At 45.1% G+C, this 27933-nt stretch overlaps 2 protein-coding genes across 4 annotated transcripts in view; both read left to right on the top strand.

Moving 5' to 3' along the window:
• LOC140480033 (putative ferric-chelate reductase 1) overlaps positions 1 to 7858 on the top strand; it is a 57763-nt gene extending 49905 nt beyond the window's left edge. For both annotated transcript variants that reach the window (XM_072574571.1, XM_072574572.1), the window contains exon 16: positions 6613 to 7858. In XM_072574571.1, the coding sequence (XP_072430672.1) occupies positions 6613 to 6702 (90 nt within the window). In that variant the 3' untranslated portion in view covers positions 6703 to 7858. The remainder of the gene's footprint in view (positions 1 to 6612) is intronic.
• Positions 7859 to 21060: 13202 nt separating this feature from the next.
• Positions 21061 to 27933, top strand: part of cfap57 (cilia and flagella associated protein 57) — a 93596-nt gene continuing 86723 nt past the window's right edge. For both annotated transcript variants that reach the window (XM_072574565.1, XM_072574564.1), the window contains exon 1: positions 21061 to 22114. In XM_072574565.1, the coding sequence (XP_072430666.1) occupies positions 21958 to 22114 (157 nt within the window). In that variant the 5' untranslated portion in view covers positions 21061 to 21957. The remainder of the gene's footprint in view (positions 22115 to 27933) is intronic.

The following is a 27933-nucleotide window of genomic DNA, read 5'->3' as shown; positions in this document are numbered from 1 at the left end:
TTGAGGGGGAACCTGATTGAGGTCGACAAAATCATGAGAGATTTAGACAGGGTGGATAAGCTTTTTCCCAGAGTGGAGGACTCAATTACTGGGGTTATGAGCTCAAAGTGAAAGGGGAAACATTTAGGGTGGAAAGTTCTTCACACAGAGGGTGGTGGGTGTCTGGAACACGTTGCCAGCGCAGGTGGTAGGGCCAGGAATGATAGCATCATTTAAATGTATCTGGACAGATACATGACTAGGTAGGGAGCAAAGGGATACAGATCCTTAGAAAATAAGCGACAGGTTTAGATAGAGGATCTGGATTGGTGCAGGCATGGAGGGCTGAAGGTTCTCTTCCTGTGTTGTGATTTTCTTTGTTCTTTTGTTAGAGTGAATAAGGCTGTAAGGGTGAAAGATTTTTATACAAACAATCAAAGAGCAGTCCCTTGTGCAACCAGATGTTAGTGTCAGCAGGAATCTGTTAATGTAAACAAAACATTCCTGAGAGACCTCAGACTCAGAAGATATTTAGAATCTGGAAGGTGACAGGCATTGATAAGGAATGGGAACAAAGCAGTGCCAATCTAACTCCTCCCTGTCTGGATGAAGGAGACACTAATGACATTAGCCCATAACTAGAAGAGACATCTGTTGTTGAGTCATACAGCATGGAAACAGACCCTTCAGTCCAACCTATGTGAACATAATCCCAAATTAAACTCATCCCACCTGCTTGCTCCTGGCCCATATCCCCACAAACCTTTCCCTATTCACATATCTATCCAAATGTCTTTTAAGTGTTGCAATTGTACCAAAACCACCATTTCCTTAAGACTGAATTCGAATAACAAGTTGCCCATGTGGTGAAAAAGTCATCATGTGGTGATAAAGAGACTACCTTTTTCTGTATTCCTTAGATCGAATTCTAGAATACACTCTCCTTGCATTTAGCTTGTATAAATGATTGTAAACCGTACTCGATACACATGGTCAGTTACTAGAAGTAACCACAACCATTTATTTGCCTTTTCATGAAAGGGATTGGAACGCAGAAGCAAGGAATTCTTGCTCAGGATTTTGTTGAAACCATAGCTGGAATACCTTGATTTGTTTTGGTTTAAGGTAGGATATTCTTGCTTTGTAGATGACACAGTGGAAGTTTGTTAGTTTGGTTTCTAGGATGAGAAGGTTCCAGTAAGATGATACTGTAAACTGGGATTGTATTCTTGAAGTTTAGAAAAATTAGAGGTGATCTAATGAACCATACAACATTCCGAAGGAATTTGACAGGGTGGCCACTGAGAGGTAGTCTAGAACACGTCAACACAGTCTCAGGATAAAGGGTTGGTTACTTAGGACAGTGACAAGTAGGGTTTTTATTTACTGGCAGGCTTATGAATCTTGAGAATCTCTACCCTAAGAGGTTGTATTTGCCTCATCACTAAGTATATTCAAGTCCAGATGTGTAGACTTTTCAACCTTCAGGGAATCTAAGGAGATGATGAGGAAGCAGGAATGTAGAATTGAAGCAAAATATTAACTTCCATTATATTGAATGGCAAAGCACCTTAAAAGGTTATACAGTCTATTCCCACCCCTATTTCTTATGTTCTTAATATCAGTAATATTCAAGAGTAACAAAATGGTGTAGAAACATGTTTCTCATCTGCATTGAAATATTCATTTTTGTAAAGGGAAATAAATAATTATTGCATATAGAATTCAAAGACTTGTACCCCCAATATCAACCATGTTGGTACAAAATATTGGAACCATTAGCAGAAGAATGTGAAGTTCTCTCTTTTCAATTTTGTTCTCTTCACTTCTCTTGCTGCGCTTTACAAGGTGTTGACCTCTTACTGGTATCTAGCCCCACAAGTGACAGTTATCCTCTGGTAGCTTGCTCAATCGTTTTTCTTTCAATCTTAAGAAACTGAGGGATAGATAAAACAAAGAATTTTCATTAGTGTTGTAGTTTGTGCAATATCCAAGGTGTCTCAGAAGCAACTCACAGCAATTATTAATTTTGAAGTGTAGCCATGGTTATTACCCAAGCAAATGTGACAGACCTTTTAATGATGTAGACAAAACAATTTAGTGTAATGCATCAAAGTTGCTGATCATAAAGAGCTAAGTGCAACTGTAAGCTGTGATGTGGGTATAATGAACCAGTTTATATTTCTTTGAGATAACAACAAAGTGACCGATGGATTGTCACCTTGGGAAATGTGATCTTATTCACCTCACTAGTTAGACCATAAAAGCAGAACATTTAAGACATACTATTTTTAAATGTCGATGTTCAGAGAGTCTTGGGAGCACTTATGTAACAAAAAGAGACATTTAGTTTGCAGGTACAATTAAGAATTTAGGCAATTAAGAGGGCAAGTTGCATGTTGTTCTTTTGTTGCAAGGGGAGTAAAAGTACAAAGAAGCCTTGGTACAATTGTGTTGGGGGTTGGGGATACATGCGCTCTTACTTCTCTCTCAATAACCTAGCAAGCATAAACATACCACTGGAACAGAATATTGAAAGTTCATTGATTGGTTTCTGTGATGAAAAGGTTGTCATATAATATGAGACTGAGCCTCTGCTCTCTATAATTCAGTTTGGAACATAATTATCAAGGGATGAAAACAGAAAATGCTATAAACCTTGCTATGCCTCCTTCAACAGTACATTCCAAACTTCTATCACCCAAAAAATGACTAACAGAAGCTTAAGATTTATTGATGTCCTGTGCCTCAACTTCCAAGAATTTCTCAGAAGCAATTCACTTGCAATCATTTGGGTGCAAAATTTATTATTATTATGCAGCTAAATGTAATAGTCAACTTTTGCACAGTAACCTACCACAAGCAGCAATGAAGTATTGGCTACCTTTCTTGTTTTGATCATATTGGTTGAGGGATAAATGTTGAAACAGAAGATCTTTGATGTTCATTTTCAACATATCCCATTGGCTATTTTACATTCATCTGATGGAGTCTTCTGAGAAAGTCTCATCCTAAGGAAATCTCTGATGATTCAGCATTTTATCAGCATTACATGGGTGTGTCAGGCTACATTTACATATTCAAGCCTTGAATCAAAGCTTGCACATCCAATGTTCTGATGGAAGTAAGAGGGAGCCAAGATGATACAGGTTCATTTAACTGAAACGTTCTTTAGCTGGCTGTGAATCAGCATCCAAAAAGCAAAATACTTCAGGTTCTGGAAATCTGAAAAAAATTCAAACCACTGGAAAATCTCAGCAGCTCTGGAGAGACAAGCAAAGTGAATTCTTAGAGTCTAACCTAACTGTTCTCCTAGAATACGATTCTTCAGTCCTGAAGAAGTCATAGAGTCAGAGATTTACAGCATGGAAACAGACCCTTCGGTCCAACTTGTCCATGCTGACCAGATATCCCAACCTGCCAGTACTCGGCCCATATCCCTCCAAACCCTTCCTATTCATATACCCATCCAGATGCCTTTTAAATGTAGCAATTGTACCAGCCTTCACCATTTCCTCTGACAACCCATTCCACACATGCACCACCCTCTGCATGAAAATGTTGCCCCTTAGGTCTCTTTTATGTCTTTCCCCTCTCACCCTAAAGCTCTGGACTCTTTCCCCTCTAGTTCTGGACTCGCCCACCCCACAGAAAAGACCTTGTCTATTTACCCTATCCATGCCCCTCATGATTTTATAAACCTCTATAAGGTCACCCGTCAGTCTCCAACACGCCAGAGAAAACAGCCCTAGCCTATTCAACCTCTCCCTATAGGTCAAATCCTCCAACCCTGGCATCATCCTTGTAAATCTTTTCTGAACCCTTTCAAGTTTCACAACATTCTTCCGATAGGAAGGAGACAAGAATTGCATACAATATTCCAAAAGGGGCCTAACCAATGTCCTGTACAGCCACAACATGACCTCCCAACTCCTGTACTCAATACTCTGACCAATAAAGGAGAGCATACCAAATGCCTTCTTCACTATCCTATCTACCTGTGACTCCACTTTCAAGGAACTATGAACCTGCACTCCAAGGTCTCTTTGTTCAGCAACACTCCCTAGGACCTCGCCATTCAATTTATAAGTTCTGCTAAGATTTGCTTTCCCAAAGTGCAGCACCTTGCATCTACCTAAATTAAACTCCATATGTCACTCCTTAGCCCATGGCTCATCTGATCAAGATCTCATTATAATCCGAGGTAACCTTCTTCGCTGTCCACTACACCTCTAATGTTGGTGTCATCTGCAAACTTACTAACTATACCTCTTAAGCTTATATCCAAATCATTTATATAAATGACTAAACGTAGTGGATCCAGCACTGATCCTTGTGGCACTCCTCTCGTCACAGGCCTCCAGCCTGAAAAACAACCCTCCACCACCACTCTCTGACTTCTATCTTTGAGCCAATTCTGTATCCAAATGGCTAGCTCTCCCTGTATTCCATGAGATCTAACCTTGCTAACCAGTCTGCCATATGGAATCTTGTCGAATGCCTTACTGAAGTCCATATAGATCACAACTACCACTCTGCCCTCATCAATCCTCTTTGTTACTTCTTCAAAAAATATTTGATTGAAAGCATTGACTGTGTTTCTCTCACCAAAGATGTTGCTAGACCTGATGAACATTTCAGGCATCGAACTTTGATTTGAAGTGAAGCTCTCCTTATTCTGCCACAGCAATCTGCTGCGAATGCATATTTTCCACTTGTCACACAAGTCAGTTTTAGCTATACAGGACACTGGTTAGGCTATTTTTGGAATACTGACTTCAATTGTTGTGGAACTTGAAAGGGTTCAGAAAAGAGTTACAAGAATGTTGCTAGAGTTGGAGGGTTTGAGCTATAAGGAGAGGTTGAATAGGCTGATGCTATTTTTCCTGAAATGTTAGGAGGCTGAGGGGGTGACCTTATAGAAGTTTATAAAATCATGAGGGGCATGGATAAGGTGAATAGTCAAGGTATTTTCCCCAGTCCTACTTGTATATCTTCCTTCCCACATATCTGATCCACCCTCCTCTCCAACCTATGACTTTCATCCACCTTTACCTATTGCATTCCCAGCTACCTTCTCCTCCAGCCCCACCCTCTCCTATTTATCTCTCAGCCCCCTTGGCCCGCAAGCCTCATTCTTGTTGAAGGTCTTATGCCTGAAACATTGATTCTCCTGCTCCTTGGTTGCTGCCTGACTGGCTGTGCTTTTCCAGCAACACACTCTTTGACTCTGATCTCCAGCATCTGCAGTCCTCACTTTCTCCTTGTCTTTTCCCCAATGTAGGGGTGTTGAAACTAGAGGGCATAGGTTAAAGGTGAGAGGGGAAAGATTTAAAACGGATCTAAGGGACAAGTTTTTCACACAAAAGAGGGTGTGTGTGTATATGAACTGCCAAAGGAAGTGGTGAAGGCTGGCACAATTCCAGCATTGAAAGTCTTAGTTTGAGTAAAATAGATAAATAATGAACCGGCAATTGGTTACACATGTACAGTCAATTCTTAGAGATTTACATTATGGAAATAGACCCTTTAGTCCAACTTGTCCATGCTGACCAGCTATTTTAACTTCATCTAGTCCCATTTGCCTGCATTTGGCCCATACCCCTCTAAACCTTTCCTATTCATATACCCATTCAGGTGCCTTTTAAATGTTGAATTGTACCAGCCTTCACCACTCCTTCTGGCAGCTCATTCCATACACACTATGCTTTGTGTGAAGAAGTTGCCCCCTTAGGTCTCTTTTAAACTTTTCCCCTCTCACCCTAAACATATGCTTCCTAGTTCTGGACCCCCCCCCTCACCCTAGGGAAAAGACCTTGTCTATTTACCGTATCCATGTCCCTCATGATATTAAAAACCTCTAAAAGATCACATCTCAGTCTGAAGTACTTGTGGGACACTTCCCCCTCACCCTATCAATCTGTGATTGTATTGAATAATGTGCCTAATTCACAGTTCTCCATCTGACTCCTGAAGTCTTAACAAGCTTTTTTTAACCATGTGTCAGTACCATATAGGAACAAAATCTTGCTTGTAATAAAAACAGAGAATGCTGGAGAAACTCAGCAGGCATGGCAATATCTATGGAGAAAGGAGGTGTTGACATTTTGAGACCAGTGACTCTTCAGAGTGCTGTCAGATCTGCTGAGTTTCTCCAGCATTCTCTGCGTTTAAAAACGTTTCCAGCATCTGCAGTTTTTAAAAATTTTATTCCACTCTTTCATGTTTGTTTTTGCAATCACACTTCAAGAGGGATTGGTTGGATAGTCATTTGGAGTGAAAACCCTAGCCTGTTTTCTCCTCTTTGATGCAAAAGTAGTCAGACCACTTGCAGCAACCCCAATTCGCGCCTCAACTAAAGTGGTTTTTGTTGAGGTTTGAACCTGGAACATTCCTGGCTGTTTGACAATGAATCAGCATGTCAGCAAGGAGAGTTAATGAGACAGAACTTGAATGTGATAAGATTTGTTGAGCTTTAGCTCTTATTGGGAATGCTGGTTTATAATATCCACCAACTAAATGGCTACATTAAAAATTGAACTGAATGCATTTTTTAAAATTAAAAATGCATTCAGTATTAGTCAAAAGTTGCTGAAACTTTACATTAGTGATGATTTTTGCCATTCTTTACAGGTGGAACTCGACGTGATCCTACTGATTGTGTACCTATGTGGAAACTTGGCATTTCTGATAGCTCTTCTCGTGGGAATCGGACAGATTTAAAATGGCATTTGGAAGCAAGACTACAATGGATATATGTTAACGTCATCATTATTAACATGGATATACATATATATTAATATAATTGGTGCAACATCACTATATCGCAACAAGCCTTGAGCATGAGCTACGTCCTAACTGTACATCTCTCAGAACAAAAGAAATATAACATGAATACAACACAGTTCCAAATTTGCACAAGAGCTAATATTTGATTGTCAAACATAATTATTTCCTAAATTCTCTAATGAATCATTGCATCAAAAGACCAGGGAAATATTTTATTAAATCATTAAGTATAGCCATCATTCCATAAAACCCATACATCATATGTATGGTATTATAAATTCTCCCGCTCATTGAAATGGTAGCAATTAATTAGAAGTAATTATTATATTGCGATTATTTTTATTTAGTGTTTAATAGTTTGCCAAAAATTGTGTGGCAACATCAGGGAAATTTGTGGATGAGTTATTGAGACAGAATCACAGAACTAATACAGTGGAGAAGGAGTCCATTCAGCTCTTCATCTCTGCATCAACTCTCTGAATGAACACTGTGCCTCAATGCCATTTTCCTGCCTTTTCCTCATAATTCTAAAAATTGTTTCGAATAACATAATCATCTAATGTTCTCTTAAATGCCTCACCTTAACTTGACTCTCACCACTTTTCTAGTCGGCCGTTAAACACATCTGAACCTTGACCATAATGTCTGCTGAGTGAAAGTTAAATTGAAGCATACAAGCTCTTGTTTATCTAATGTCCACATGTACTTTCAATAGTGCCAGCTGTCTGTCTTTTTGAGGAAAAGGGCTCTTTGACATGATTATCAAATAGAATAAGCAGAAGATACATTGTTACTCACCATTCAAAACTTCTTTATTGATGATCAGACACAAAAATAAACTGAATGCAAAAGCCTGAGTGTTTCAGCACTTGAAATAAATCAAGAATATTTTGTACACAAATACCAGTGCCATTGAGATCACAATGTACTTTAGTGTTTGATTCCAACTACTTTGTTTTTTTAAAAATTGTTAATAGTAAACTTATGATTCTTAACTTATCAAAATAATTGTTTTTACTCCTTAATAGCAAACTGTGTATATAAAATGTATTTTAAATCAAAGTTTTGATAAAACACATTATTCTCTCAAGTGATTTTGCATTTATTTACTTCAACATTTTGAAGTGCTCTAAAACAAAGTCCTCATAGAGGATATTTAAAATTATTTAACAAGGTGGAGAAAGAACTGAGTGCCAATTAGAAGGCTAAATAAAGAAAAGGATGATGTGAGCCACTGGGGAAGAGTTTTCAGGAGATGTTTGAAAGTGGAAGTGCAACGGAAAGGTAGAGAGATTGCGAGAAGACTTTTCCAGGAAAGAAAGTGTGAATGGTAGTAAGAGCAGTGACCACTGGTGGAAGTGAAGAAGTGAGGTACAAGGAATTTGAATACTAGACCTTCTTATGAAATTCCAGTTAGATGTTGACATGTGTTATCCTAACGTAATGAATAAGAATATGTTTATTTACAAAGTAGCAAGATGCTAAGCAGTGACCATTTTAAAGAGGAAATCAATGATTGTCAATGTCATTACTGAAATTCCCTACCCTCTCAACATCCTGGGAGTTACCATTGACCAGAATTCAACTAGACCAGTCATATAAATGATTAGATTCCCTACAGTATGGAAACAAGCCCTTCAGACCAACAAGTCCCAAAGAAGGAAGCATATGTCAGGTACAGACAGGATAGATCGAGTGAATCCTTAGAAGAGTATAAAGGAAGTAGGAGTATACTTAAGAGGGAAATCAGGAGGGCAAAAAGGGGACATGAGATAGCTTTGGCAAACAGAATTAAGGAGAATCCAAAGGGTTTTTACAAATATATTAACGACAAAAGGGTAACTAGGGAGAGAATAGGGCCCCTCAAAGATCAGCAAGGAGGCCTTTGTGTGGAGCCACAGAAGATGGAGGAGATACTAAATGAATATTTTGCATCAGTATTTACTGTGGAAAAGGATATGGAAGATATAGACTGTAAGGAAATAGATGGTGACATCTTGCAAAGTGTCCAGATTACAGGGGAGGAAGTGCTGGATGTCTTGAAAAGGGTAAAGGTGGATAGATCCCCAGGACCTGATCAGGTGTACCCGAGAACTCTGTGGGAAGGCAGAGAAGTGGTTGCTGGGCCTCTTGCTGAGATATTTGTATCATCGATAGTCACAGGTGAGGTGCTGGAAGACTGGAGGTTGGCAAACATGGTGCCACTGTTTAAGAAGGACGGTAAAGACAAGCCAGGGAACGATAGACCAGTGAGCCTGACCTCGGTGGTGGGCAAGTTGTTGGAGGGAATTAGATTAGATTAGATTAGATTACTTACAGTGTGGAAACAGGCACTTCGGCCCAACAAGTCCACACCGCCCCGCCGAAGCGCAACCCACCCATACCCCTACATCTACCCCTTACCTCACACTACGGGCAATTTAGCATGGCCAATTCACCTGACCTGCACATCTTTGGACTGTGGGAGGAAACCGGAGCACCCGGAGGAAACCCACGCAGACACGGGGAGAATGTGCAAACTCCACACAGTCAGTCGCCTGAGGCAGGAATTGAACCCAGGTCTCTGGTGCTATGAGGCAGCAGTGCTAACCACTGAGGGAATCCTGAGGGACAGGATGTACATGTATTTGGAAAGGCAAGGACTGATTCGGGATAATCAACATAGCTTTGTGTGGGGGAAATCATTTCTCCCAAACATGATTGAGTTTTTTGAAGAAGTAACAAAGAGGATTGATGAGGGCAGAGCAATAGATGTGATCTATATGGACTTCAGTAAGGCATTCGACAAGGTTCCCCATGGGAGACAGATTAGCAAGGTTAGGTCTCATGGAATACAGGGAGAACTAGCCATTTGGATACAGGACTGGCTCAAAGATAGAAGACAGAGGCTAGTGATGGAGGGTTGTTTTTCAGACTGGAAGCCTGTGACCAGTGGAGTACCACAAGGATCGGTGCTGGGTCCACTACTTTTTGTCATTTACATAAATTATTTGGATGCGAGCATAAGAGGTACAGTTAGTAAGTTTGCAGATGACACCAAAATTGGAGGTGTAGTGGACAGCGAAGAGGGTTACCTCAGATTACAACAGGATCTGGACCAATGGGCCAATGGGATGAGAAGTGGCAGATGGAGTTTAATTCAGATAAATGCGAGGCGCTGCATTTTGGGAAAGCAATCTTAATGGTAAGGTCCTCAAGAGTGTTGCTGAACAAAGAGACCTTGGATTGCAGGATCATAGTTCCTGGAAATTGGTGTCGCAAGTAGATATAATAGTGAAAAGGGGCTTTGGTATGCTTTCCTTTATTGTCAGAATATTGAGTACAGGAGTTGGGAGGTCATGTTGCGGCTGTACAGGACATTGGCTTGCATGCAATTCTGATCTCCTTCATATCGGAAAGATGTTGTGAAACTTGAAAGGGTTCAGAAAAAATTTACAAGAAAGTTGCCAGGGTTGGAGGATTTGAGTTGTAGGGAGAGGCTGAACAGGCTGGGGCTGTTTTCCCTGGAGTGTCAGAGGCTGAGGGGTGACCTTATAGAGGTTTACAAAATTATGAGGGGCATGGATAGGATAAATAGGCAAACTCTTTTCCCTGGGGTCGGGGAGTCCAGAACTAGAGGGCATAGGTTTAGGGTGAGAGGTGAAAGATATAAAAGAGACTTAAGGGGCAACTTTTTCATGCAGAGGATGGTACATGTATGGAATGAGCTGCCACAGGAAGTGGTGGAGACTGGTACAATTGCAACATTAAAGAGGCATTTGATGGGTATATGAATAGGAAGGGTTTGGAGGGATATGGGCCGGGTACTGGCAGGTGGGACTAGATTGTGTTGGGATATCTGGTCGGCATGGACGGGTTGGACTGAAAGGTCTGTTTCCATGCTGCATATCTCCATGACTTTATGACATATCTGTTTAACCTATTGTTGTGCTGTAGCTTATCAGGGTCAGACACTGCAGCCTGGGAGTCAGAGTACTGCATTCCTTGAATGGTGGCTGGGATTAAATCAAATTGGTGGTGTGCTAAAATTTCCTTTCCTGCAGAGCAAGTCAGAGTGTGGGGCATGGGACCTGGAAGTATTATTCCACTGACCTGTCCTGGATGTGCTATTTTTTCAGGTGACCACTCTTGATAGCATATGGTATTTAATAACTTTTAGAACTCACACCACTTGTTAGAATTGACCTGGCCACTCATCATGCACAGCTTGTACCTAGATTCTAGTCAAACAGTTAGATAATGAATTATTGTGTACTTACTGAGAACTAAAGCATTACAAATAAAGAGGAAGTTGCATCAGATTCTAATTTGACTGTATCCTTTATCTGGTCAGGCAGCATCCGAGGAGCAGGAGTGTTGACATTCCAAGCATATGCCCTTCATCAGGAATGTTGTGGGGGGGGGGGGGGGCAAGGTGGCTGAGAGGTAAATGGGTGGGGGGCTGGGGGAAAGATAGCTAGGAATGTGATGGGTGGATGAAGGTGGGGAGGTGATGGTGATAGGTCGGAGTGGAGGATGGAGCAGATAGTTGGGAAGGAAGATGGGCAGGTAGGACAGTTCAAGAGGGTTGGATCTTGGATAAGGTGAGGGGAATGGACATGAAGAAACTTGTGAAATCAACATTGATTCTGTGGGATTGGAGGGTACCAATGCAGAAGATGATGTGTTCTTCCTCCAGTTATCTTCCGCATTGGGACCCTTCAACCACACAGAATCAATGTCGATTTCACCAGTTTCCTCATCCCAACTCCCCCACCTTATCCCAGATCCAACCCTCCAACTCAGCACCACCCTCTTGAACTGTCCTACCTGTCCATCTTCCTTCCCACCTATCCACTCCAATCTATCAACATCATCCCCCACCTTCATCCACCTATTGCATTCCTCACTACCGTCCCCCCAGCTGCACCACCTCCCATTTATCTCTCAGTTCCCATGGCCCCCAACTCCCCCACGTTGCTGTTGAAGAGCTTAAACTTGACTCTTCTGCTCCTCAGATACTGCCTGACCGGCTGTGCTTTTCCAGCGCCACACTTTTTGACTCTGATCTCCAGCATCTGCAGTTCCTCACTTTTTCCCTGCATCTTTTATCTGTCATGAAATTCACAACCTTAGTGGAAAAGGGGCCAAAAATGTGGTCAAGGATTCTGTCAACTGCATTTGAAGCAGTGAAGTTCACATGTTGAAAACATTGAAATACTGCATTCATTGACCAGAACAAATATGAAATTTGATTTCCTTCCAGAGTCAGTAGGTGGCAGTAAAAAGGTCACCGCTGGTGCAACAAAACATCAGAAGGAATCACAAATAATAATGTGATTGTGGTTAGCCATGAGAGCAAGACTGGAAAAAAACAAGAACAGAAAATGCTTGAGAAACTCAGCTGGCAGCATCTGTGGAGTGTCATAGATGTCACCAGCACAGTAAAGGCCTTTCAGCTCATTGTGCTTTCGCCAGTCAAAAACAACCATCTAACTACTCTAATCTCATTTTCCAGCACTTGGCTCATATCCAAAAAAGAGAAAATCAGAGTTAGTGCTTTGGGTCCAGTGACCCTTCATCTGGATTGAAAGCAGCCAGGAAATGGTGGCATTTAGCCTGATGATACTGGATAAGATTGTTGGGGGAAAGAGGTGAGTTGAATTGATGGAGATGGTGCCAAAGAGAGAAAACAAAAGGTGACTGGGTGTTAAAGGAAAGTGTGAATAGTTGAAAATGGGTTGGCAGTGTGGGAACAGCCTCTACAGAATAGGACCTGGGGGTGTTGAGATTGGTAAGAAACATAGAGAAAAATGTTCATGTTCTGAAATTGTTAAACTCAGTGTTGAGCCCTGTAAGGTATTGAGGTGGAAGGTGAGGTGTTGTTTCTCCATTTGTATTGACCTTTGCTGTAGCCAGCCAGCAACAGAAATGTTGGCCAGGGAACACGGTGAGGTATTGAAGTGGTAAGCAACTGGAAGCTCAAGGTCATTTTTTTTGGATAGAGCAGAGGTGTTTCACGCAGCAGTCACCCACTCTACATTGTCTCCCCACTGTGAGTAGGGAGTACGGTAGACGAAACTAAATGAACTGCCTTAAATCACTGCTTCATCTTGCAGGGCATGCCTGGGGCCTTGGACAGTGAGGAGGATGTAAAGGCCCAGTGCTGCAGTTTTTGTAACCGGATGTGAAGGGGCTATGTGGGTATAGGGGGCAGTTGTGAGTGGAGGAGGAGTGGACCAGGATTTCCAGGAGTGAACAATCCCTGCAGAATCATTCACAGAGGTTGCCTGTTTATCTCCTCCTTTCTTGCTGTCTCTGGCTCCAATGTAAAAATGATTTCTGCTGAATTTTTACATTTAAAAAAATCTCTCCAACTATGCTTTAGCTGTGAAATTAATGTTGATTTTATTAACTGCAGCCATCTCGAGAGTAGATTATTTCAGCATCAGTGATTATTTATCTTATTGCACATTTGGAAAAGTTTCCACAGCAATGCTGAACCACAAGTTTCTGGTTCCAATCAGAAAATGCAGACAAATCCTGTGATGATGTTGTCACTACCGCTCTTCAAATAGTTCTCTTCTGTGGTAATTTCACGTCATGTAAAAATACCTATTACCTTAAGAAAGACAGGAAATATTTGTGAAATTATTTGCGTGTAAAGAAATCCTTCATTCTTGTCGCCGATGATTGAGCAATTGGATTTCACAAGACAACGACTGAGGGAACATGAGAAACACTGAACCAATTCATGCCTGCTTCTCAGAAACAGTTGGCCAATCCTTTTCATACTGGCCCTCCACAAGAACAACTCAGCAACTGAGTATGAGGGAGGAGAGCTTCATTCACCCTGGCCCCTGAGGTGGTGAATTACCTCCCACCCTACCTGGGGTAATGTTACCCTCAGCCTGAGGCAGTGATTTATCCTATGATCCTACTTCATGCAGTGAGTTACCCCCTTAGCTTTCCTGGGCAGGTAGTTAGTCCCCAGTCCCATTCCCAGCCACAAAGAGTTACCCCTAGCCCACCCCTCGGGTAGTGATTTACCCCGTGACTCCAGCTAGGGCAGAGAGTTACCCCTTAACCTCCCCAGTGTTTATTTACCTGTACCTCTACCAATGTCATCTACTGTGTCTGTTGCACCCAGTGTGCTCTCCTTTACACTGGGGATTCAGGACGCCTTCTTGCGGATTGTTTCAGAGAACATCTCTGGGACACCCGCACCCACCAAACACACTGCCCCATGGCTGAACACTTCAACTCCCCCTCCCATTCCATTAAGGAGATGCAGGTCCTGGGCCTCCTCCACCGCCAAACCCTTGCCTCCCGATGACTGGAGGAAGAACGCCTCATATTCTGCCTTGGGATCCTGCAACCAGCTTCCACATTTCCCCTCCCACCACATTATCCCTGTCCCAAACCTGCAACTCAGCACCGCCCCCTGGACCTGTCCGTCACTCCTATCACTTTCCCCTCACCTTCATCCACCTATTGCTTTCTCAGCTACCCTCCCATTTACCTCTCAGTCCCGGCCCACAAGCCTCATTCCTGATGAAGGGCTTATGCCCAAAATGTCGATTCTCCTGTTCTTTGGATGCTGCTTGAAGTGCTGTGCTTTTTCAGCATCACATTCTCGACTCTGATCTCCAGCATCTGCAGTCCTCACTTTCTCCTCCTTAACCCCACCAAGGCAGGTAGTTACCCCTTTTCATTCCCACCCCCCTTGCCCTCACCACCAGCAGTGAATTACTCCAGACTCTCCCCTGTACAGGAAGTGAGTTAGTGCCTGACCCTCCTGGGGAATGAGTTAATCCCCAAACTGCACCCACCCCCTACCCTGGGTAATGAATTACCACTGAACCCACCCCCTTGCGGTAATGAATTACCCCATGATCTCTCAATGCAGTTACTCAAACCCCTGGCAGATAATTACCCCTGACACTCAATACCATTTGCCCCCTCCACTGGCAATTAGATGCCAAATGCCCCCATCAGCATCCTTTCCACACCCAGGCAGTGAGTTACCCCCCACCTCAGGGAGTGAATTACTGTCCCCAACCCACATTCACGTCCCCAACCACCCCAAAAAGTGATACCTCCCATCCCAAGCAGTGAATAACCTACCCCCTCTCCAGGCGGGTGTTGACCCCAATTCCACACACCCCCAGACAGCCTAGTGCCCCCTCCCCAGGCAATTAATTACCCCTCAGGCTCTCCCAGACAGTGAATTAACCTGTCCCACTCCCCGAGACAGTGAATTACCCCCTCAGCCCCCCAGTAAATTACCCCCGCCCCCTCCACATACAGTGAATTACCCCACCCCAGACAGTGAATTACCCCTTCTCCCCTAGCCTAGTGAATTACCCCCTCTCCCCTCCCCCAGAGTGAATTACCCCTTCCTCCACCACAGTGAATTACCCCCTCTCCTCACCCCCAGTGAATTACCCACTCCCCCCTCCCCCAGTGATTTACCCCCTCCTCCTCCTCCTCCCCTGAGAGTGATTTATCCCTTCCCCAGTGAATCACCCCCTCCCCCAGATAGTGAATTACCTCCTCCCCCTCCCCAGACTGTGAATTAACCCCTCCCTCTCCCCAGACAGTGAATTACCCCCACCCCCTCCCCATAGTGAATTACCACCTTCCCCCCTGACAGTGAATTACCCACACCCCCTCCCCAGTGAATTAACCCCTCCCTCTCCCCCAGAGAGTGAATTACCCCCACCCCCTCCCCATAGACAGTGAATTACCCCCTCCCCCTCCCCAGACAGTGAATGACCCCATCCCCCTCCCTCCATACAGTGATTTACCCCTCCCCCTCCTCACAATGAATTACGCCCTCGCCCTCCCACAGACAGTGAATTATCCCCTCCCCCTCCACACAGTGGCCTACCCTTCCCTATCCCCACAGACAGTGTATTACCCCCTCTCACTCCCCCATTGAATTAACCCCTCTACCTCCCACAGACAGTGAATTACCCCCTCCCCTCCCCACAGTGAATTACCATTCCCCCTGCCACAGACAGTGAATTACCCCCTCCCTCCCCTAAACAGCGAATTGCCGTCTCCCCCCCCCCCCGACAGTGAATTACTCCCTCCCCCAGACAGTGAATTACCCCCTCCCACTTCCCCAGACAGTAATTACCTCCTCCCCCTCCCCCTCCCCCAGACAGTGAATTAGGCAGCACGGTAGCACAGTGGTTAGCACTGCTGCCTCACAGCACCAGAGACCCAGATTCAATTCCCGCCTCAGGCGACTGACTGTGTGGAGTTTGCACATTCTCCCTGTGTCTGCGTGGGTTTCCTCCGGGTGCTCCGGTTTCCTCCCACAGTCCAAAAATGTGCAGGTTAGGTGAATTGGCAATGCTAAATTGCCCGTAGTGTTAGGTGCAGGGGTAAATGTAGGGGAATGGGTCTGGGTGGGTGCGTTTTGGCGGGTTGGTGCGGACTTGTTGGGCCGAAGGGCCTGTTTCCACACTGTAAGTAATCTAACAAAATATACCTCCTCCACCCAGTGAATTACTCCCTCCCCCAGACAGTGAATTACCCCTTCCCTTCCCTCCAGAGTGAATTACCCCCTCCCCCTCCCCCCAGACAGTGGATTACCCCTCCCCAGACAGTGAATTACCCCCTCCCCCTCCCCCCAGAAAGTGAATAACCCCTCCACCTCCACAGACAGTGAATTACCCTCTCCACCTCCACATACAGTGAATTACCCTCTCCCCAGACAGTGAATTACCCCCCCAGAAAGTGAATTACCCCTTCCCCCTCCACAGAGTGAACTACCCCTCCCCCTCCCCAGACAGTGAATTACCCCCTCCTCCTCCGTCAGACAGTGAATTACCCCCTCCACTCTCCCCAGACAGTGAATTACCCCCTCCTCCTCCACAGTGAATTACCCCCTCCCCCTCACCCGAGACAGTGAATTACCCCCTCCCCCGACAGTGAATTACCCCCTCCCCCAGTCATTAAATTACATCCCGTCCCCAGACAGTGAATTACCCTCTCCCTCTCCCCAGAGAATTAACTTTCCCCCTCCCCCAGTGAATTACCCCTCCCCCAAATAGTGAAATACCCCCTCCCTCTCCCCAGACAGTGAATTACCCCTTCCCCTCTCCCAGACAGTGAATTACCCACTCCCCCTCCCCAGTGAATTACCCACTCCCCCTCCCCAGTGAATTACAACTCCCCGTACCCCAGACAGTGAATTACTACCTCCCCCTCCCCAGACAGTGAATTACTCCTCCCCAGTGAATTACCTCCTCCCCCTACCCCAGACAGTGAATTACCCCCTCCCTCAGACAGTGAATTAACCCTTCCCCTCCCCAGACAGTGAATTGCCCCCTCACAAGACAGTGAATTACCCCCTCCCCAGACAGTGAATTACCCCCCTTCCCCAGACAGTGTATTTCCCCCTCCTCCAGTGAATTACCCCCTCCCCCTGAGTGAATCACCCCCTCCCCTGACAGTGAATTATCCCCTCCCTCAGACAGTGAATTACCCCTCCCTCTGACTGTGAATTACCACTCCCTCTCCCCCAGACAGTGAATTATCCCCTCCCCCAGACTGTGAATTACCACCTTCCCCTCCCCAGACAGTGAAGTACGACTCCCCCTCCCCCAGACAGTGAATTACCCCCTCCCCTCACCAGACAGTGAATTACCCCTCCCCCTCGCCAGACAATGAATTACCCCCTCCCCCTGACAACGAAGTACCCCCTCCCCCTCCCCCAATGAATTACCCCCTCCCCTCAACCCAGACAGTGAATTACCCCCTTCCCCTCCCCAGACATGAATTACACGCTCCCCCAGACAGTGAATTACCCCCTCTTCCTCCCCCACAGACAGTGAATTGACCCCTCCCCCTTCCCAGACAGTGAATTACCCCCCTCCCCAGTGAATTATCCCCTCCCCAGACAGTGATTTATAGCCTCCCCCTCCAAAGACAGTAAATTACCCCCTACTCCTAGACACTGAATTACCCCATCCCCTCCCCTCAGTGAATTACCCCCTTTCCCTCCCCCCAGACAGTGAATTACCCTCTCCTCCCAAGTGAATTACCCCCTCCCACTCCCCCGAGACAGGGACGTACCACCTCCCCAGACAGTGAATTTCCCCTTCCCCCTCCCTCAGACAGTGAATTACCCCCACCTCCACAGACAGTGAATTACCCCCTCCCCCCAGAGTGAATTACCCCCCAGACAGTGAATTACCCCCTTCTCCCCCAGACTGTGAATTACCCCCTCCCCTGTCAGTAAATTACTCCCTCCCCCTAGACAGTGAATTACCCACTCCCCGTCCCTAGACAATGAATTACCCCCACCCCTCCCCAGACAGTTGAATTACCCCCCCCTCCAGACAGTGAATTACCCCCTCCCCCGACAGTGAATTACCCCCTCCCCAGACAGTGAATTACTCCCTCCCCCTCCCCAGACAGTGAATTACCCCGTCCCTGACAGTGAATCACTTCCCCCCCTCCACAGACAGTGAATTACCCCCTCGCCCTCCCAGAGACAGTGAATTACACCCTCACCCTCCCCAGACAGTGAATTACCCCCTCCCCTCTCCCCAGTGAATTACTCCCTCCCCCTCCCCCTCCGCAGACAGTGAATTACCCACTCGTCCTCCACAGACAGTGAATTACCCACTCCTCTTCCACAGTGAATTACAATCTCCCCCTAGACTGTGAATTACCCCCTCCCCCTCGGCAGTGAATTAACCCCCTCCGCAGTGAATTATCCCCACCCCTCCACAGACAGTGAATTACCCACTTCCCCCCCCGAGACAGTAAATTACCCCCTCCCCCAGTGAATTACCCCACCACCACAGTGAATTACCCGATCCCCCTCCCCCCAGTGAATTACCCCTCCCCCTCCCCAGACAGTGAATTACCCCCTCTCCCTAGACAGTGAATTACCCCTTCCCTCTCCACAGACTGTGAATTACTCCCTCCCCCTCCCCAGACAGTGAACTACCCCCTCCCCAGACAGTGAATTACCACCTCCCCCTCCCCAGACAGTGAATTACCACCTCCCCCTCCCCCAGACAGTGAATTACCCCCTGCCCCTCCACAGACAGTGAATTACTCCCTCCCCCTAGACAGTGAATTACCCCCTCCCCGTCCACAGACAGTGAATTACTCCCTCCCCCTAGACAGTGAATTTCCCCCTCCCCAGACAGTGAATTACCCCCTCCCCACAGACAGTGAATTACCACCTCCCCATCCCCCGACAGTAAATTACCCCTCCCCCTCCTCCTAGACAGTGATTACCTCTCCCACAGACAGTGAATTACCCCTCCCCCAGAGTGAATTACCCCCTCCCCTCCCCTAGACAGTGAATTACCCCCTCCCCTCAAACAGACAGTGAATTACCCCTCCGCCAGAGTGAATTACGCCCTCCCCTCCCAGACAGTGAATTACCCCCTCCCCTCCACAGACAGTGAATCACCCCTCCCCTTCCCACAGACAGTGAATTACCCCCTCCCCCCCAGAGTGAATCACCCCTCCCCTTCCCCCAGACAGTGAATTAACCCTCCCCCTCCCCCAGAGTGAATTACCCCCTCCCCTTCCCCTAGACAGTGAATTACCCCTCCCACTCCCCCAGAGTGAATTACCCCCTCCCCTTCCCCCAGACAGTGAATTACCCCTCCCCTCCACAGACAGTGAATCACCCCTCCCCTCCCAGACAGTGAATCACCCCTCCCCTCCCAGACAGTGAATTACCCCCTCCCCTCCACAGACAGTGAATCACCCCTCCCCTTCCCACAGACAGTGAATTACCCCCTCCCCCCCAGAGTGAATCACCCTCCCCTTCCCCCAGACAGTGAATTACCCCTCCCCCTCCCCCAGAGTGAATTACCCCCTCCCCTTCCCCTAGACAGTGAATTACCCCTCCCACTCCCCCAGAGTGAATTACCCCCTCCCCTTCCCCTAGACAGTGAATTACCCTTCCCACTCCCCCAGAGTGAATTACCCCCTCCCCTTCCACTAGACAGTGAATTACCCCTCCCACTCCCCCAGAGTGAATTACACCCTCCCCTTCCCCCAGACAGTGAATTACCCCACCCCTCCCCTCCACAGACAGTGAATCACCCCTCCCCTCCCACAGACAGTGAATCACCCCTCCCCTCCCACAGACAGTGAATTACCCCACCCCTCCCCTCCACAGACAGTGAATCACCCCTCCCCTCCCACAGACAGTGAATCACCCCTCCCCTCCCACAGACAGTGAATTACCCCACCCCTCCCCTCCACAGACAGTGAATCACCCCTCCCCTCCCACAGACAGTGAATCACCCCTCCCCTCCCACAGACAGTGAATTACCCCACCCCTCCCCTCCACAGACAGTGAATCACCCCTCCCCTCCCACAGACAGTGAATCACCCCTCCCCTCCACAGACAGTGAATCACCCCTCCCCTCCCACAGACAGTGAATTACCCCACCCCTCCCCTCCACAGACAGTGAATCACCCCTCCCCTCCCACAGACAGTGAATCACCCCTCCCCTCCCACAGACAGTGAATTACCCCACCCCTCCCCTCCACAGACAGTGAATCACCCCTCCCCTCCCACAGACAGTGAATCACCCCTCCCCTCCACAGACAGTGAATCACCCCTCCCCTCCCCTCCCACAGACAGTGAATCACCCCTCCCCTCCCCTCCCACAGACAGTGAATCACCCCTCCCCTCCCACAGACAGTGAATCACCCCTCCCCTCCCCTCCCACAGACAGTGAATCACCCCTCCCCTCCCACAGACAGTGAATCACCCCTCCCCTCCCACAGACAGTGAATCACCCCTCCCCTCCCCTCCCACAGACAGTGAATCACCCCTCCCATCCCCTCCACAGACAGTGAATCACCCCTCCCCTCCCACAGACAGTGAATCACCCCTCCCCTCCCACAGACAGTGAATTACCCCACCCCTCCCCTCCACAGACAGTGAATCACCCCTCCCATCCCACAGACAGTGAATCACCCCTCCCCTCCCCTCCACAGACAGTGAATCACCCCTCCCCTCCCACAGACAGTGAATCACCCCTCCCCTCCCACAGACAGTGAATCACCCCTCCCACAGACAGTGAATCACCCCTCCCCTCCCACAGACAGTGAATCACCCCTCCCCTCCCACAGAGAGTGAATTACCCCTCCCCCTCCCCCTGGCAATGATTTATCCACTTCCCCCAACCCCGCTCAGCTCCGAACTACATCTCCCACAATTCCAGTAGCACCCACTTCCGGTTATTTGCAGCTAGTTTCCGGCCGGTGTCTATGGTAACGGCGTTATTTACAACAACGAGGCAGATTTAGAGAGTGTGAGGGAGTGAGAGAGAGGGAGAGTGGTGTCGGTCAGCGGACAAAGAGAAAAATAACGTGTGTCTGTTCAGGGAAAGGGAGATCAGGAAAGGTCAGGGAGAGAGATAGAGAGACAGTGTGATAGAGAGAGAGAGAGTGATAGAGAGAGTGTGATAGAGAGAGAGAGTGACAGAGAGACAGTGTGATAGAGAGAGAGAGAGTGATAGAGACAGACAAGGAGAGTGATAGTGAGGAGAGATAGCTAGAAACAAAGATATTGATAGAGAGAAAGTGATAAAGGGAGAGAGAGATATAATCAAGCAGATTGATAGAGACAGAGAGTGATAGGAGGGGAGAGTGATAGAGAGGGAGAGTCACACAAAGTGACGTGAGGGGGACACAGTGTTAGAGAGCGAGCACATACTGGAGTAAGGAGTATTAAGAGAATGTGTTAAGAGTGAGATGGTGATTAAAAAGAGTCACAGAAAGAAAGAATGATAGGTGTAGAGAAAACAAACTGAGAACCATATTCACAGTGGCAGAAAACCCAGAAATAGAGTTCAGTGTTCGAAAGAGTCAGTCAGGCAGAAATAATGTTAGAGACTTTATAACAGGCACAAACCACATCAGAAAATATATGAAAACATGAGTTGGACTGACAGGGCATGTTAGGGAGGGCCACAAGCTAAGTATTAGAGAGGCATAGACTATGCAGGAAAAGTGACAGTTGGTTAAAAAAAAGTATAAGATCGTGTGTGAAGGCTACTTCGTATATTAAAATCAAAGACCCAGAGAATATACATGAGTGAGATGCTATGTTGAAGATATGAACGTGTGGTTTATAAGTAAGACGTAGAAAAAAAATTGAAAGAGAAAAATAGTATTGAAAAGGGGAGCTCTACTTATCGATTCACTATGACTACACCACTGGTTCAGGCCAATCATATTTTTGGGTTACAAGCCTCTGTTGTTAATAATGTTTTGTTTTTTGATGATCAAAGCATAATTTACCCAGCTGGAAGCAGCTGTGTGCGTTACAATGTTGATCAGAAATGGCAGAAATTCATTCCAGGTAAGACTTTTTATCTAGTACAAGAATGGCTCATTAATTGTGCACAAATGTAATCTTTGTGTTGTGGTTCTGTTCGCCGAGCTGGGAATTTGTCTTGCAAACGTTTCGTCCCCTGTCTTGGTGACATCCTCAGTGCTTGGGAGCCTCCTGTGAAGCACTTCTGTGCTGTTTCCTCCGGCATTTATAGTGGCCTGTCTCTGCCGCTTCCGGTTGTCAGTTCCAGCTGTCCGCTGTAGTGGCCGGTATATTGGGTCCAGGTCGATGTGTTTGTTGATAGAGTCTGTGGATGAGTGCCATGCCTCTAGGAATTCCCTGGCTGTTCTCTGTTTGGCTTGCCCTATAATGGTAGTGTCCCAGTCGAATTCATGTTACTTGTCATTTGTGTGTGTGGCTACTAAGGATAGCTGGTCGTGTCGTTTCGTGGCTAGTTGGTGTTCATGGATACGGATCGTTAGCTGTCTTCCTGTTTGTCCTATGTACTGTTTTGTGCAGTCCTTGCATGGGATTTTGTATGGGATTCAATCCCATGCAAGGACTGCACAAAACAGTACATAGGACAAACAGGAAGACAGCTAACGATCCGTATCCATGAACACCAACTAGCCACGAAACGACACGACCAGCTATCCTTAGTAGCCACACACACAAATGACAAGCAACATGAATTTGACTGGGACAACACTATTATTATAGGACAAGCCAAACAGACAACAGCCAGGGAATTCCTAGAGGCATGGCACTCATCCACAGACTCTATCAACAAGCACATTGACCTGGACCCAATATACCGGCCACTACAGCGGACAGCTGGAACTGACAACCGGAAGCGGCAGAGACAGGCCACTATAAATGCCGGATGAAACAGCACAGAAGCGTTTCACAGGAGACTCCCAAGCACTGAGGATGTCACCTAGACAGGGGACGAAACGTTTGCAAGACAAATTCCCAGCTCGGCGAACAGAACCACAACAATGAGCACCCGAGCTACAAATCTTCTCCCAAGCTTTGTAATCTTTGTAATAGATACAAAAAAGTGAAAGTCCTATTTTTTTAAAAATTCATTCATGGGAATGTGGGCATCGGTGGCTGCATGTGCAAATTATTGTCCATCTCTAAAGGCCCTTAAAAGGTTGATGTTAAACTGCCTTCTGGAACTTTGATATCTATGTGGTGTAGACGCACCCAATGGGCTCTTAGGAAGATTAGATTCCCTTCAGTGTGGAAACAGGCCATTCGGCCCAACAAGTCCACACCAACCCCATTCCCCCCTGACTAATGTACCTAACACTGCGGACAATTTAGCATGGCCAATTCACCTGACTTGTACATCTTTGGATTGTGGGAGGAAACCAAAGCACCAGGAGGAAACCTATGCAGACCCAGGGAGAATGCGCACGCTTCACACAGACAGTTACCCAAGGCAAGATTTGAACCTGTGTCCCTGGTGCTGTGAGGTAGCAGTGCTAACCACTGAGCCACCATGCCACGCACAGTTGGGAGGGTAGGAGGAAACTCCACAGAAGGGAGTTCCAGGATTTTGATATAGGGCAGGTCAATGGAATGATGATAAATTTCCAAGTCAGGATGATGTTTATCCTGATGGGGAACTTCCAGTTATGGCTCAGATGACAACTTGATGGGTTTTCTTCAAGTATTTGCAGAATTGTAGTCTTGGTTTCTTTATCAATCAACAATTCCAGCAATTTTACATCATGCATGGGCTCTATATTTTCTCTTCCACTTGCCAAATGTACAATCACGTAATTGTTTTCAGAGCCACCCCGGGACAGGCTGTTTTAGATCAAGCAATGTGAAACGAGGTAGGATTCATAAGAGATCTCGTAGTTAAGAATTCTGTCAAGGAAAGTGATCATAACATGGTAGAATTTCAAATTCAGTTTGAGGGGGAGCAACCCAGGTCTCAAATCCCTGTCCTCAAGTTAAATAATGGCAATTAAAGAGGTATGAAGAAAGAGTTATCTAAAGTAGGCTGGGAAAATAGACTAAGGGTAAAGTTAGTGGATGAGCAGTGGTAAATGTTTAAGCAGATATTTCATAAAGATTAGATTCCCTACAGTGTGGAAACAGGTCCTTTGGCCCAACAACTCCACACCAACCCTCCGAAGAGCAACCTACCCAGACCCATTCCCCTAACATTACAGGCAGTTTAGCATGGCCAATTCACTTGACCTGCATATCTTTGGACTGTGGGAGGAAACCAGAGCACCTAGAGGAAACCCATGCAGACATGGGGAGAATGTACAAACTCCACACAGAGGTGGGAATTGAACCTGTGTCCCTGGTGCTGTGAAGCAGCAGTGCTCACCACTGAGCCACCTTTATATCCAAAGCTCATCAAAAATTTATTCTAGTCAAAAAGAAAGACTTGCTGAGGAGGATGGAACATCTATGGTCAACAAACATGGTCAAAGAGAATATCCAATCAAAACCAAGGTACACAGAGTGGTGAAAACTAGTGGTAGGCCAGAGGGTCTGGAATCTTTCAAGAACCAGCAGCAGATGACCATAAATCTAATAAATAGGGAGAAACTTGATAATGAAAATAACTTGGTAAGAAATATAAAAACAAACAGAAGCAACTTCTACGGGTATATGAACAGAAAGTGAGGAGCTAAAGTAAATGTGGGATCCTTGAAGGATGCAATGAGAGAATTAAAATCGAACAAGGAAATGGCAGATAACTTAGACCATTATTTTGCATAGTTCTGTATGCTAGAGGACACTAAACATCCCAGAAATAACAGGCAAAAAAAAGCTGCTAATGGAAGGATCTTGTAACAGTCTGTATCATGAGGAACAAAGTACTTGACAAACTATTGGCAGAAAGTCACTAGGACTTGATGACTCACATCAAAGTATTTTGAAGGAAATGGCTGCAGAGATTATGAAGACATTCCAGAATTCACTGGATTGCAGAAGGATTCCTGTAGATTGGAAAATGACTCTTGTTGAAGAAGGGAGGGAGACAGAAAGCAGGAGACCAGTTGCTATAACATCTGCAGTTGGAAAAATGCTCCAATCCATTATTAAGGAAAAAATATCAGGACTTCTACTAAAGCTTAATACAATTAAATACTGTAAACATGGTTTTGTGAAAGCGAAGTCATGTTTGACAAATTTGCTTGAGTTCTTTGAGGGTCTAACGAGCTCAGGTGATAAAGGTCAAATCAGTAGGTATAGTGTGTTTCAATTTTCAGAAGGATTCAGTAAGGTGCCACATGAAGGTTATTTCGCAAGATAAGAGGTTACAGTATTGAGGGTAAACAATTAAGATGAATTGAGGATTGGTTAACGAACAGATGGCAGAGAGTTGGGAATAATGGGTCTTTTTCACATTGAAAAGACAAAACTAATCCCACAAGGGTCAGTCTGAGGGTCTTAATTATTTACTATCTATCATAGTGAATTGGAGGATAGAGCAGAGTGAAATGTACCCAAATTTGCTGACAATCCAAAAATAGGTGGGAGGGCATGTTTTGATAAGGAGATAAGGAATTTGCAAGGAGATATAGATAAGTTGAGTGGCTGGGCAAAGTGTTGGCGTATGGAGTTAAACATATGGAATTATGAGGTCATCCAGTCTGGAAGGAAGAATTAAAGCAGACTATTATTTAATTGGAGACAGATTCCAAAAGAATGTTCAGTGGAGAGAGAACTGGATGGTCTTGTACATGAAATACAAAAGCTTAGCATGCAGCAAATAATTCAGAAAGCAATGTGAATTTTGAATTTCATTGTTAGAGGGTTAGAGTTTTAAAAAATAGGCAAGTCTTCCTATAACTACAGGGTGTTGGTGGAGCTGCATTTGCAACTGTGTTCAGTTTTCATCTCTGTATTTAAGAAAGGTTGTACTGGAATTGGGGGCTGTTCAAAAGAAATTCAGTAGGCTGATTGTTGGGATGGAGGGATTGGCTTATCAGGAATTACTAAAGAGGTTAGGCCTTCATTCATTAGAGTTTAGAAAAATGAGGGATGATCTTATTGAACATGCAAGGTTCTGAGATGGATAACAAGGTAGATGTTGAGAAGTTGTTTCCACTAATTGGGGAATCTTGAACTAAAGGACCTAGTTACAATACAAAGAATATAAGTGATTCAATGGAATTCCTTCTTGCAGAGGGTTGTAAATGTCTGGAACTTGACCTTCGAGAGTTGTGGGAGACTAGATCACTGAAAGTATTTAAAGATGATATATTTTGACTTTTTGGGGAGATGAGAGTTATTTATGATGAGCTGACATGAAAGGGAAGTTGAGGGTTGGGCCTGATTAGCCATGATCTTGTTGAGTTATTTCAGTGGTCAGGGAGGATATAATGAGGGGAAAGCATTCAGAGGAGATGATATGAGTGGATCTAAGGAACAGTAAAAGATCTAAAACAGTAACAGATATTGTATACAGACCACCTGGTAATAGCTCTAAAATGCTAGATTGTGTAAATATAGACATTAAGCAAGTGTGTAGTATTCATGGAGGATTTTAATTTTAACAGAGATTAGGAGAAGCGGACAAGTACTTGTCAGAAAGGTAGTGAATTTCTGAAGTGTGTCCGGGATAATTTCCTACAGCAATATGCTCTGGACTCAACAAGAGATAAACAATATTGGATTTAGTAATGATTAATGAGCCAGATTTCATTAAGAACCTAACTGTGCATAAACATTTGTCAAACAGTGATCATAACATGATCGATTTCAACATAGCAAAAGCAAAAACACATGAGTCAGCTACTAGAGTTTTGGATTTAGGTAACAAGATGAAAAAGAGACCATTCGTAGTAAACTGGGAAAATCTGCTAATGGACAAAAAAACTGAAGAAGAGTGGAGGATGTTTAAAGAAACATTTAACACAAATCAAAACCAGTTTGTACCCCTGAGAGAGAAAACTCCACTTCACAGGAAATAAACAGCCAAAGAGATAACTAAAGGACAACTAAAGAGGTCAGGGCAGCATAAAACTCAAAGAAAGCACTTGGAAGCACAGATCTGACTGACAGCAAAGGGCCACAAAGCAGCTTATAAGAGCTCCTAAAAGGTATTATGAAAGGAAACTTGCCAGTGACATCAAAATTAATAAGAAGAAATTTTATAGTTACATAAAGGGAAAGCAGGTGGTCAGGAGCAATTTTGGTCCACTAAAGACTGAAAGTAGGTGTATTATTAATGACTATGGGGAACTGAAAGTCATGTTGAATAATTATTTTGCCTCAGTATCTGCTGATACTGAAGAGGAATAGCTTGCCAGATGCCCTGAGGAAATTAGTAATGAATCAGGAATAGAGATTGAATAAAATTAACATAAATAAAATGTCAGTAATGAGGAAATGTAATAGATTTAAAGAGTGACAAATCTCTTGGACCTGATAATTTCCATCTGAGAGTATTAAGGGAAGTAGGGAAGCACAAATAAATTCCTTTACTCTGATCTTTCAGCATTCTTGAGATACAGGAGTTATCCTGCTAGGTTGGGAAATGGCACATAGAGTCATAGAGCAAATAGCGCAGGAACAGACTCATTGGTCCAACTTGTCCACACAGATGGGTAAAAGAGGAAATCAAGAAATTGTAGACCTGTTAACCTAACATTTGTGGTGGGAAAATTGTTGGAGTCTATAATCAATGTTGGGATAATCAATTTTCAGTTAATCAGAGAGAGTCAGCATGGATTCATGATAGGTAGGTCATGCTTGACAATCCTTAATGGATTTTTTTGCAGAGGTGACTAAGGTAGTTGACAGAGGAATGTCTGTGGATGTTGTTTATGTGGACTTTCAGAAAACATTTGATGAAGTCCCATACA

This window comes from Chiloscyllium punctatum, chromosome 7 (assembly GCF_047496795.1).
Source record: "Chiloscyllium punctatum isolate Juve2018m chromosome 7, sChiPun1.3, whole genome shotgun sequence".
In the NCBI taxonomy this organism is placed as follows: domain Eukaryota; kingdom Metazoa; phylum Chordata; class Chondrichthyes; order Orectolobiformes; family Hemiscylliidae; genus Chiloscyllium; species Chiloscyllium punctatum.
The sequence above is the reverse complement of the archived record's forward strand: the minus strand, read 5'-3'. Positions and strand labels throughout refer to the sequence as shown.